The sequence below is a fragment of the Geotrypetes seraphini genome, chromosome 1 (genome assembly GCF_902459505.1).
Source record: "Geotrypetes seraphini chromosome 1, aGeoSer1.1, whole genome shotgun sequence".
Lineage (NCBI taxonomy): Eukaryota > Metazoa > Chordata > Amphibia > Gymnophiona > Dermophiidae > Geotrypetes > Geotrypetes seraphini.
Window position 1 is genome coordinate 310,391,242 of NC_047084.1, and position 13,639 is coordinate 310,404,880.

The following is a 13,639-nucleotide window of genomic DNA, read 5'->3' on the forward strand; positions in this document are numbered from 1 at the left end:
ATGCCCCACCACATATACACCCCACCCCCGTAGTTACATACAGTAGCACTCAGGCACTACCTTACTGAATAGTAATAGTGTGTGTTTACCTGCTACTACCAATATTTGCTGCTTACCACGTGAACAAGTAGCGCATATGTCTATATCCTACTGCAAATTTTGGACACAATAGGTATCTCAGATAAAGTATACTCATGGTTTGAAGGCTTCCTAAAATCCAGAACATACAGAGTAAAATCGAATAAAGTAAAATCTGAACCTTGATCCAACCCCCGCGGCATACCACAAGGATCTCCACTATCCCCTACTCTCTTCAACCTATATACTGCCTCCCTCGGGACATATCTGGACAAATGAGGCATAACCTCCTCTAGTTATGCAGATGACATTACCATTCTCAAACCTTTTGATCAACCAAAGACCACCACGACAGACACACTACACCGAACACTAGAAACAGTAGCGACCTGGATGAAAGATCACAAACTGAAACTCAACCCAGACAAAACAAAATACATCCTCCTCGAAAATAACAAAGTGTAGACCATAACCAATATAGAAATCAACTCAATCAATTACCCCATTCAAACCACCCTAAAACTACTAGGAATGACTATAGACAGATGCTGCACCATGCAACCACAATGACTAAACAATTACAAACAATCCAAAATATAGCTCCGAGACTCGTCTACTCATTGAGGAAACAACCATATTACAGAAGCATACATCAACTCACACTGGCTACCAATTCAGGAAAAAATACTATTTAAATTCTACTGTATGCTATTTCAATCTTTAAACAGAGACAGCCCAACCTACCTGAACAACCACCTCATCCAAACTACCCCAACCAGACATAGAAAAACACACACCCCATTCACACACCCTCCAATCAAAGAAGTTAAATGGAAAAAACTATACGAAGGCCTCCTAGCCTCTCAAGCAGCAAAACTAGATAACCAAATCTCCAATCTACTGATAACTATCCCAGACTACACGATGTTCAGAAAAGAAATAAAAACTGTACTCTTCAAGAAATCCCTGAAATAGTCTTAACATCACAAACACCTTCCTTCTTCCCATCTTCTTCCTGCCTCACAGATACTACCTGATCTACTCTTTACCTTCACGAGAAATGACCAATGATCTTCCTTTGTAACCCATCGTTTAGAACTCTTTTGTAATCCGTCTTGAATCGCAAGGTAATGGCGGATTAGAAATCTCTAATGTAATTTAATGTAATTACCCCGGGGGTGTTTTTTGATGGTGTTGCTTGTACAACTGCACAATGAACCCTGGCAGTCCTTTTCACACCTTTCTTTCATTTTCTTTATCACAAAAGAACACCATCACTGACTATGTATAAGCAAGTAGATTGATTATATATTATAGGTGGAAATAAGAAAGCAGATTGATTATGGTTTAAGAGGGCTTAAGAGAACCAACTCAGAAAATGCTAACGCTGTATTGTAACACCTTTACAGAAGCTCAAGTATTGATTAAGGTTTGATAATTGTCTGTATTGAAACCTTCCCAGGAAACACAAGCTCATGTATTATAACAGCATTACAAAGCTCATATAAACCACTCTGAATTGACTCCCCCAGTCATTAGCAGTGGTATAGAAGTTTTCAATAAACAAGATCATTATTTTCCAAGTTTATTTGGTAATTGATATACAGCATTGGAAAATGCATTTATGCGATTTACATTTAATATAAAGGTTAAAATAGAATGAAACTCACTACAATAAAACATTTAGGCTCCAATTCTCAAAAGCTTTCCATGACAGTAAGATTCGTTAAAGCAATCTTACTGGCATGGAAAGCTCCTTCCTGATACACAAAAGGGTTCTCTGACTGCTAACGATCCTCTTAGCAGCCACCCAGAATCCTATGCTAATGCATTAAATGGAGCTCATTGGTATTCTAATGAGTTTTCCTTGTGATGCACTAATGGGATTGTCCCTCCCCCACCCAGCACTGAATAATTGCCAAAATTTTCTGGCAGCTCTGGAACTGCCAGTAGCTGTTGGGCATGAGTTGTGTAAGTGCAGAACACACACACACTCACACAACGGCTGCACCCATTAAAAAAAAAGTCTGCAGCTCACTGCTATCAGCTGATCACAGCAGAGTAATCCATGATCAACTAAACCAGAAAGGAGTGACCCCCCCTCCCCCTGATTCATCCCTCCCTCCCTCCCACTGATTGTCCCCCCAAGCCCTCTAAATATAGTTTCCCCTCCCACTGATCCTGACACCCCCCCATACCTCACACCTTTGGTTGAAAGATCAGCAGGAAAGATGCCCACTCTCTTCTGCCTCAAGGCCCACCTCTTCAAAATGGTGGCCCTGTCCCTGCCCGGTGCATTAAAAAAAAAGTCAGCAGCTGATCACAGCAGGGGGAATCCCTGATCAGCTGAGCCGGCAGGATTCCCCGAAGCTGCCAATTGGTGACTTAGGGAGTCCTGCCAGATCAGCTGATCAGGGCAGTGAGCAGCAGCGGGGCAGAAGAAAATTTTGACAGGAGGGATGAGGGGAGGAGCTATGCCTAGTGATTGTTCTTCTGAGCAGCTGCCAGGCACAGTTCCTCCCCCTTTTACTGGGGTTGCTCTGCACGAATAGCATGCATATAATTTGCATGCCATTCATGCTGAGCATCACCCGTTCTTGAAAACTCCCTCCCACCACGGTATTTTTTTACCATGGTGTTGGAGTTTTGTGCATCCTGCCCTCAGTTTTGCTTAATTTGAAATATATATATAGTGAAGTCCTTTGAGTACAGTTAATCTTTTTTTTTTGTTACTTTTTATTTTATTTTAATTTTTTTGCTATAGGCTTTGAGTTATATAGGCAGCCATATGAAACTCAACCTTCCCAATTTAAAAGAAAAAGAGGTTCTAAAAGAGGATGGATCAGTTATCAAAAGGTTTGCACTAGTATGCCTGTTTGTTGTTGTAGTGATAAAAATTTGACTAACATGCATGGTAAAAGAATATCGTGCCTATGGAGTGACACCAGATGGTAAAGACAAAGACGGTATCTGAATTCAAGAAAGTATGGGATCTGTTAGGGAGAAGAGCAGATAGTGGATGCTGCAGAGGGGCAGACTGGATGGGTCATTTAGCCATTATCTGCTGTCATGTTTCTATGCTTAAAAAGAAATCCTGAGTGTATGTGACTGGAAGCTATGTAGCATGATAGCTTCCCTTTGCCTGAAGATGGAAAAATTTGCATTTCATTTTGTTGAAATTAACAGAGAAGCTTTCTACCTGAGCACAGTTTGGACATATATATCCACATACAGTTGAATGCTTCAGAAGTGTACTTTTGAGAGGATGGCCTGGCTACACATTTCTGCCATCTAGACTACATGACAATCTTTAGGGATGTTCTTTAGTTAAAACAAAACAGGACATTATAATGGATTTTCCTGTTTGATTTCATTACAAGGAAAGAAAACCTGTGAAATCTTATTTTGCTTTTTATTGTTTTGTTTTTAATAAAATGTTCCTCCCCCAACCAAACCTCTGGCTAAAACATCAAGAACCATTGCGCTATACCTAAAGTATGGTACTCTACAGAATCCTGCCTTGTCAGGTTCTTATTTCAAAGTGGTTGGATTTGCGTCCCATAACCAGAGCCAGACCTGATTTATTATGGAGGTGTGCATGGGCCTAGGAATGGAGAGATGAAAGCTGCCTCCTGGTAATAATCCTCCCTCATGCCCTTAGGCTGGTGAGGGTTCATAGAACCATTTGGGCCTGCTGGTCATGCAACACACAGAACAAAAATAGGAATAGGCAAGCAGAAGGGAAAGAAGTCAGGTAGTGATCTCGCTGTATTTGAATGCATATTGTCTCCACACAATGGTATATAATGGGGTTTCTCCTGTTAAGTGGCTTTTCCCTCAGAAACCCTTTTATAAATCATGCTGAATAGGGGTTGAGAGTGCAGAAGCTTTTGATATTCTGTGAAAATGTCTATATTGCATGTTCAATTACAAGCCTGTGGTTTGGTGTGTTTGTCACTCTTGTATTTCTGTGCATTTTAGAAAGGGTTAACAATTTTGCATGTGTCTGTGCATTGCATGACTGCAATATCTTCCCTAAATCCTCCCTGAGGGCAATGAAAAGGGATTCATTTGCCATAAAGACAAGCACAGTTCTCCACTAATTTTCTACTGATCTTCCTTCTCAGCGGTTTAAAGGTTTTCCAGAGTTTATACCATCATTCATTAGTACATCATGTTTACAATGAATTAAAATAACCCAGAACATAACAGTTCAAAGTGCAGAAAGCAAACAGAAATAGAGGAGTCAGTATCACAGACACCCCCCCCCCCAAGCAGGCACTCAAGCTCAGTTCCTAAAAGGCTAGGGTTACCAGACTTTCGTAAACAGAAATCCGGACCCTTGGCTCCCACCCCCAGCCCCCCTCAACCTGTTTGCTCGTTGGGACAGCATCTGCGCATGCGCTGGTATGATGCAATGACATCACGCACATTCGTGTGACATCACTGTGTTGCATCAATGCATGCGCAGATGCCATACCAATGTCGCTCATTGCTAGAAGCTTTTCAAAACCCAGACAAAGTGCCAGGTTTTGAAAAGCCTTCCGGACCCGAGGAGCGCAGAGAGAGGGGGGACATGATCGAGACGTTCAAGTATCTCACGGGCCGCATAGAGACGGAGGAAGATATCTTCCTTTTCAAGGGTCCCACGACAACAAGAGGGCATCCGTGGAAAATTATGGGAGGGAAACTACGAGCTGACACCAGGAAATTCTTTTTCACAGAAAGGGTGGTTGATCGCTGGAATAGTCTTCCACTGCATGTGATCGAGGCCAGCAGTGTGCCTGATTTTAAGGCCAAATGGGATCGTCACATGGGATCTATTCACAGGGCGAAGGTAGGGGAGGGACATTAGGGTGGGCAGACTAGATGGGCCGTGGCCCTTATCTGCAGTCTATTTCTATGTTTCTATGATCCCCGGACATGTCCTCGAAAAGGCGGACATGTTCGGGGAAATCCGGACGTCTGGTAACCCTACTAAAGATTGAATCAAAAAATGTGACTTGAAGACCTTCTTTAAGGTCTGAACCAAAAAAGGCTTCACCCAAAGATATTTTGGTATGAGATCTCATAACAAGTGGGCCAAAATATAAAATATTCACGCCTGGCTCCATGGCTGTTGATAGGGTCTAGGACAGAGCTTCCCAAAATGTTAATCAGGATCCGAAATGGGTTCACAAAACTTGCCTTTGGGGCCATGACCCAGGCAGATTCTTCATAGGTAGGGTTACCACATGCACAGGATCCTGCCCCATTCCATCCCAGCCCCACCAGGTTCCACCTCCAGCCACGCCCAATTCAGCTTCTAGCCCCACCCCCCACACAGCCTCCAGCCACGTCTGGAGGGCCTGGAGCATGCACGGATGTGTGTGATGTCATCCGCGCATGTTCAGAGGCCCTCCAGATGTGGCCGGAGCTTTCCAAAACCTGGACAAATACCGGGTTTTGGAAAGTCCGTCTGTGAGTCTGTGCATCTGGTAACCCTATTCATAGGTGTATCATTTTTCTGCGCCTCCAGAAATCACACAGTTTTATTTGGCTACAATCATGGGGTCACAGCCACAAAAGATTGGGAAGCAGTGGTCTTGGGAGTACTGAGAGTCTACTAATGAAATAGCGTGCAAATGAAGCCTTCATTGAATTGTTGTTATCAACATTACTATATATGAACTTCATTAGCACTTACCATAGATGTTTGTGAATTCTGAATCATCTTTTTTTTTAAATAGCTAATCTTTTTTTCTGTATTTGTTTTCACACTTGCAGTTGATTTCTGTGGTACTAGAGGCTTTTGAAACTGGGCTGCCTCTATCACTGCAGGAATGTAGCTCCAGTACCGTTAAAAGTCAAAAATTTATTGTACTTAATATACCAAACTCAATAAAATTTTTTGAACTAAAAGTCAAGTTCACAATATCATAAGTGTATCATTAAAAGAGGGTTTATTTTGAAATAACAATTTTACATAGCAAGTAACCACATAAGGCAATTCAATGACTGCACTAATTAGCACTTAGGCGCAGGGGTGGGTGCTTGGGTGCGTACACCTGAGCAGGCCGTGGGCATGGCCCCAACCTACAGTTCATGCATAACTTATAGAATACTATTAGTCAGGAGTACTCAAACCTGGCCTGGGGGTTCACAGGCCAGTCGGGTTTCCAAAATATCCCTAATGACTATTCATGAAAGAGATTTGCATGCCTATCACCTTTATATGAGTTACTGGCTCCAAACAAATATGTTAGTGCTCAATATCTCAAAATCATCAATAATATTATTCCCATGCAAAGAAGGATTTCAACTACAATCTCCTGTGAGTCTCAACTCCACACCTTTGCGCATAGTGTCATCTATAAACCTTCTGGGAGTTATCCTAGACAGTAACCTAACATTCTACCGGCAAACCGGTTCTGTGATTAAAAATGCTTTTATAGGCTTCAATTAATATGTTCTCTTTCCAAAGCCCTTGAGTCCTCTGCATTGAACAGATTTGTATATTCCCTGGTGATCTCGTGTTTAGATTACTGCAACTCACTATATAAAGGCATCACGCAGAAAGAAATCAGACGCTTGCAAGTTATGCAAAACACGGCAATAAAACTTATTGGAAATGTGAAAAAATTTGGCCATGTCACACCTCTTCTGATAAAAGCTCACTGGCTCCCTATTCCGCACAGAATAACCTATAAAATCATACTTTTAACATTGTAACAACCAGCCAGAATTCTTAAACAATTTTCTAATTCCCTACACCCCAGCTAGAACACTGAGATCACAATCACAAAATCTTTTAATTATTAGCACTACACAAACAAACTTCTCCGTCACAGCCCCATCTCTTTGGAACTCATTACCCCCAGAACTACGGGATGAACCCATGCTAGATCGTTTCAAAGGAAAACTAAAAATGTTTCTTTTTATACATAAGAACATAAGAAACGCCTTCAACGGATCAGACCGAGGTCCATCTAGTCCGGCGATCCGCACACGCGGCGGCCCATTTAAGTACTCCTTTATGGAGTCCCGGATTTACCTCTAATGCACTTCCCTTTAAAACATCTTCATTTCTGCTTTGGTTATCAGATGGGATCTCCCTTCCTTTTGTATTTCACCTATATCGCTCTCTCCTATTTTATAATGTAATTCTTTACCTTAATCCTATCGTTCCAGTAGGTCCTGTATATTTTAATGTATGTTAACCTATTTTATTATGTACAAACCGCTTAGAAGACTGATAGGTGGTATACAAATTTTTTATTAAACTTGAAACCCCTTTGTGTACAAAACCCACAAAGCTCTGAACTACTGCGAAAAATATGCAGAAAACTGACATAAAAAATACCTAAAGGAGGAAAAGCCTCAGAACCCCATTAGGAAAGGAATCCTTCTCTAACTAGAGAGGATAAATAACTTTATCGGCATAAAAACCTTCTTATAGTACAGTCAGTTTGAAAACAGGTTATTATTAAAGCTAAGTTATTCGAAAGTAGGCTGTTCTTAAAGCTAGTTTCAATAGTCTTATGATTAGTAGAAGTTACAAGCCATTATTAATATAAACAGTGAACTTATCTTCAGTGTGTTCAGGTGTGTTCAACCAACGACGGCCAAGCGTTTTGCCTCGTGGCTGCTTCAGGGAAAAGGAGGGTAGAGCCTATAGAGAAACATATAAATGTGTAGCTATTCACTAGCATAGAGAGCTGCATCCAGACTGCTCATTTTCAAATCGGCACCTCAGCGCTCGCAAACGCCCACACAAAGATGGCTAGGCACCTGACATTGGTTATAAACCCAACTCACCTTTGACATGCAAATGCAAAGTAGTGCATCTAACTTAAGTCTGTAGATGAAAAATCCCAGGTACAGATGTCACTATAGCTTGCTTATATTGTACGGTAAGCTCTCCAAAACCTTGTACACCTACATAAAGATGGCACCTGCAGGCATAAGAGCTACTGCTGTTGTGTACAGTTGGGTACAGTAAGTTTTGGGTGGGTTTTGGAGGGCTCACCATACAATATAAACAGGTTATATCTGTACCTGAGACTTTTAATATGATATTCACTGCACTAATCCTGAGTGTCCCTCTGTTGTACTCAGGAATGCTCAGCTGTCTGTGACAGTTTGCTAAGAATGTTGGCTGCCTGGACGTCCAAAAAGATTTATTTTGTGCGTTTTTCATATGGACATCTTTATATTCGAGAATGGCCAAAAAAGATAGATATACTAAGGATCCAAATGTCTAGATAATTTATTTTCAAACAAAAAAGATAGATGTCTTGCAGTTTTGAAAATGAACATTTTTTTCTACTGGATTTCTGGACTTCCCCAAAAAGTCCAAACTCAGACTTAGACCCTCTTTTACAAAGGCACGTTGAGGGGCTCATAATAAAAAAAAAACGTTCAAAAGGAGGGGAAAGGGCGGGAGGTGGGCCGACCTAGACTTAGTTGTACAGCAAGTATAACTAAACACTTTGACAGGTTACCCAGTCGGAACTTAGACCAAGTCAAAACAGGTATAAGTTCCAAATAGGGGCCGCTGAGCTGATCGCAGCTGCCGCAATCAGCTCAGCAGCCCCGGCAACTTGTCCACCCCCCACCACAACGATCACGGCAGGAGAGATGCCTCATCTCCCATGCTGCAATCATGATTCCCTTCAAACTGCCACGAACCGTGGCAGGAGAGATTAGGGGGGGTGGATTCTGTAACCGGTGTTGTTTTTGATAGGTGCCAGATACAGAATCCATCTTTTAGGCGAAGGACTGGCCCTTCCTTCACCTAAAAGGTCTTGTTTTGGGCGTTTGGGACTTGGGCTATTTTTTTGGTTGATAATGTGTTCTAAGGTTAGACCTAGTGGTGGTCTTGGCGATTAAACTGCTGAACGTAGAGGTGGGCCAGTCTAAACCCCCCCCCTCATTTTGGACATTTTTTTTTGAGAATGGACATTTTCCCTGCTGCTACTTTCAACGTTTAGGGCCTTAGGCCAAAAGGGGACTTAGACTTTTTTTTTTTATTATGCCCCTCTGAGCATTTTAGTGTGGATTTAGTGTGCACTAAATCAACACGTGCGCTAACCGCTAACACGTCCATAAGATAACATGCATGCGTTAGCGTTTAGTGCGTGTTTAGCACACCTTTGTAAAAGAAGAGGTTAGATATCCTATTGAAAATGCTCCTCCACGTATCGCTTAGCAAAGAAAAAAAAAAAAAATAATATTTTGACACCAAAGCTTTGTTAGAGCACTTGAACACACACCAAGGGGCAAATAATGCTCATTAATAGCCTAATACCTCTTTAAGTGTAAAACCTGTGAAATAGAACTAGCATTAAACATTTGCGTGATAATTTTCTAGCTATGCATCCTAGTGCAATATACATGTTTGGGGCAGGGCGTACTTTACACTGGATTTCAAAGATAAAATACAATCACATATTCCTTTTGAAAATCACCATGCATCTGTAGGCATTTATGCCTGCCATAGGTCCAGTCATATTTAGCTGGAAACTTTTATATCTGTAAATTTTGAAATTTCAATCTACACACATCCTTTACAGAACCAATTACAAATGCACTCTGCCATTCATGCCCCCCCCCCACCCTTCCTATACACAATTTTAGGTAAATTAAAGGAGAGCAATTTTCAGGAAGCTGATATTCTAAGGTAAATTATTTTGGCACTTATCATTGTTTCGCTATAATATTTAAACCAGAAAGGGAATTAATGTCCCTCTTCCCAACATATTGATGATAATCCTTCACTGTCCACTTAGATCTCTAGAGACACTGAAGTAATTTTAATTGTACTCCATTATTCTAGCAAATTGGAAACATTCTCTATCGATTCATATAGTGGTACATACGTAGAAAAATAAGTTAATTATTTAATCATGCTAAAATTGTGTTAGGATAAATAAATGGTTCTGTGAATAGTTACTTAGCACTGATTGAATGAAAGTCCATTTTCTATCTTAATACTGACTTCATGATTTTTTTTTTTTGCTTGTTATCCTGGCTCAGCACGATAATGAATAAGTCCAGCACGCAGAAGAGGACTGTGGTGAAGGACCAACATGGGAATCATGTTCATGTGGAACAGGTGGAGGATATACCAGAAACGCTACAACGGGACGAGCTCCAACAAGATATACGGCAACTGCTTAGTCATTTCTGCACAAAGGACGGAATGCAGGAGGCCAAATGAATGACCGCCATATCCCTCCCCGAGACAAACACATATCCACTCAGTATGCAACGCTCACTTTCTTCTTTAGGCAGAAAAGTCTGACATAATCACAGGAAGATACTGATGTTCCTAATTATGTATATGCAGTAAAGTCATCAGTTTTCCTTATTTTAGATTTTTAACTGCAAGCTAATTTGTGACCAAAGATAGCATCCATAAATCTGGATGGTTTATCCACTAAATCTTCATCTTTGTGATGTACTGGGAACTTGTTAACCTTGCCCCACGTTGTTCTTCTCCTTCTGCACCAGCTAATGGCAAAATGCATTTATAGAAGCCAACTTCATCCACAGCCCTCTTCAAAGTGACTGAATGTACATCAGCAGCGTGAACGGGATCTCCAGATGGAAACGGTACACAGTTAAAGTGCTTGGACTTACAAGACTGCAGATGCTCTGTCATGCCTACACCTAGCTTCATGGAACACAAGGTCTAGAGATATGGCTGAATGGTGATCAGCTTGAAATATATATATATATATATATATATATATATATATATATATATATATATATATATATTCTTAACTGCAAATACAATCGACTTCAAGTGAAAGAAGCACTATATGCTTGCCCTGGCCACAGAACATCTAGCATTGCGATAAATCCTAGTTCAGGACTCTAAGGGGCAGCTGAATAGCCCAGCCATGCACAACCATTAAAATGAAATGGAAGCAGACTTGTGGCCATCCATGACGTTTATGAACTCTTTAATAGCCCCTTAGATATTTTCTGAAGAAACGAACAGCTAAATTTAATCTGACTCAGCAATTAAATAACCAACCTGCTAATAGTTAGATGGGACATGTGACAGGGTGTGTGTATTAAACAGCTGTAACTGTCCAGTTTTCATCACTGCTTGGCAAAGCACACACTTGTTCTTGGTAGAATTTTCTGCTAGCCACTGCAGTGTAGTTAATTCAGTGGAAGTGAGGGTCGCCCACTCACCTCAAAGATGACACAAATTCACCCTATTCATCAAGATTGTCTTTTCTGACACATGCATGTAGCATTAAAAATGTGAAAGCTTGATGAACAGCTTGTTAACCCTCTTGGCACTGAGCGAGCAGTTTAAACTTCTTTACCCTTTTTAATTTGTTTTGTTAAAGTTAAAACACTATTTTTGAGATTTTTTTTATATTGGTTTCTGAAACTAATCCTTTCCAAACTGTAATTGCAGTTCTGCACTGTGTTTCCGAAAAGTATAAAAATAGGAAATATTTTCAGTCTTCTATACCTTATTCTATTTGTCATAGGCCCTGTGTAATCTTATACCATAGATATGTATAGATATATATATAGATATATAAATATACATATAAACAATATAAATTTTAAACCACTTTATTTGTTATAAAGCATAGTATATACAGTTGGGGTGGAAAAGCCTAGTTAGTTCTTCAGAAGCTGATATTTTTCCAAAACTATCAGGCTTTTTGTTCTTCAACTAAAATGTCTCACTCAGTGCTCAGATTTTTTTTTTTTTTAAATGTGGAAACAACACAATGGACTTGCTCTTTAAAATATCCTATTGTGGAGCATTTTTGCAAGTCAAGCAGCTCGGGATGCTGAGCTAGTGGTAATGGGCTCAGGAAGGTGAAAAAATAATTTTTTGGACTGCCAGTGAGAGACGCTCATGCACAACTATTCAGAATGAATCGTAGTTCAAGAACAGCACTGGTTGACCTTGGAATGGGCTCACAAAAAGCCTTCCTGTTGTGTAATTTGCGGTGCGGATGATGTCTGTGTAACAGCCTACATGGTTATTCACCACTTTAAAGTTTTGATTTTTCTTTGATTTTGCAGTGTTATGAAAAGAACTTGAGTACTGTGAGAAGAAGTGAAATTTAAGTTGATGAATCAGCATCTTGTTCCCATAGTGATAACACTAATCTAATATATCTATGAGGGCATGTATTAGTTGAAAACACACAAAAAAAATTTTAAAATACGACACTAACAATTCATAGCTGCAATGTGTACAATGGCTGATTTAATTAAATAAAATGTACATGTGTTAAATGTAATAATATTGCTTTGGGTTATTTGTTTTTAATTATTGAGGAATCTGAAGGATACAGCAGGATTATAAGGAAGTGTATGTGATCCAAATATAAAATGAAGTAGCACGTGATTCTTGCATGAAACAAGTCTTTAGCTTAGGTCTCTGTTAGAAAGCAGACATGACTTCCTACTTAAATTATAAGGGGTCAATATTCAGTAGGAGGTAACTGGACAGGAGTGTCTCCAGCCTGGTTAATTCCCACGGCCTGGGTTCCAACATGAGATTCTTTGGCACCTCATTGGATATTGAAACTGAATAACGTCTAATTGCTATGACATTTTGGTTATTGCTGTGGACTATAGGTGGAGAGAGAAGGCATCTAGGCACCACAGATATTCCCGCTACCCAAACAGAGAAATAACCAGCAAATAAGTAATGGAGGAGCCTTGGGTGGCAGAGAGGCTAAGCCTCACAGCCCATAGATAATGTGACCATACGTCCTATTGTGAACGGGACCGTCCCATTTTTAGCTTACCTGTCCCGTCCCCATGCACAGCTTCGGGATACCAAAATGTCCCATTTCCAGAAGGAGCGGGACAGGCGAGCTAAAAACGGGCCACCGCCGCCTATTTCTTCAAGCCACCGCCGCACTAACAGATCATCTTCGTGCAGTGACTGCACAAGCCTTCCCCCACGTCAATTCTGACGTCGGAAAGGAAGTTCCGGGTCAGCCAATCACTGAATTGACGTCGTGGAGGAAGGCTTATGCAGTTGTTGCATGAAGATGATGTTAATGCGGCGGTGGCTTGGAGAAATATGCGGTGGTGGTGGCAGCTTGGGGGGGGAGGGTTCAGGAGAGAGAAAGAAAAAAAGAAAAGAAATGAAAGAAGGAAATGCAACCAGAGACTCATGAAATCACCGGAGAACAAAGGTAGGAAAAATGATTTTATTTTCAATTTAGTGATTAAAATGTGTCCATTTTGAGAATTTATATCTGCTGTCTATTTTTTGCACTATATTTAATGGGGTCCGGGCGGATCCGAGGGGGGGTGTTCCGGGGGAGGATCCGGGAGGGGAGGGAGGGTCTGGTCCCATTTTGAGGGAAAAAATAAATGGTCACGTTACTCATAGAGGAGCCAAACTGTGGCAGTGGTGAAAAAAAAAAAAAGCAGCATGCTGAGAGGGACCTAACTTCCATTTCCTCAGGAAGAGGATCCCCCACCTTGACTGAGAAGAAACCAAGGAAGCTGTGGAAAGAGTCAAAGAGGATAGAAGTTGGAAGAGCGCAAGATGGAAGAGTGCAAGCGGATGGCC

General features: G+C 40.8%; 1 protein-coding gene across 35 annotated transcripts in view; it reads left to right on the plus strand.

The window, feature by feature from the left end:
* The window catches only part of ANK2 (ankyrin 2), a 958,369-nt gene extending 946,022 nt beyond the window's left edge, over positions 1–12,347 (plus strand). For 34 of the 35 annotated variants that reach the window (XM_033955859.1, XM_033955893.1, XM_033955875.1 and 31 more), the window contains 2 exons: positions 2,843–2,934; positions 10,096–12,347. In XM_033955859.1, the coding sequence (XP_033811750.1) occupies positions 2,843–2,934; positions 10,096–10,279 (276 nt within the window). In that variant the 3' untranslated portion in view covers positions 10,280–12,347. The remainder of the gene's footprint in view (positions 1–2,842; positions 2,935–10,095) is intronic. The other variant, XM_033955912.1, reaches the window with a different exon arrangement.
* Positions 12,348–13,639: the final 1,292 nt, after the last annotated feature.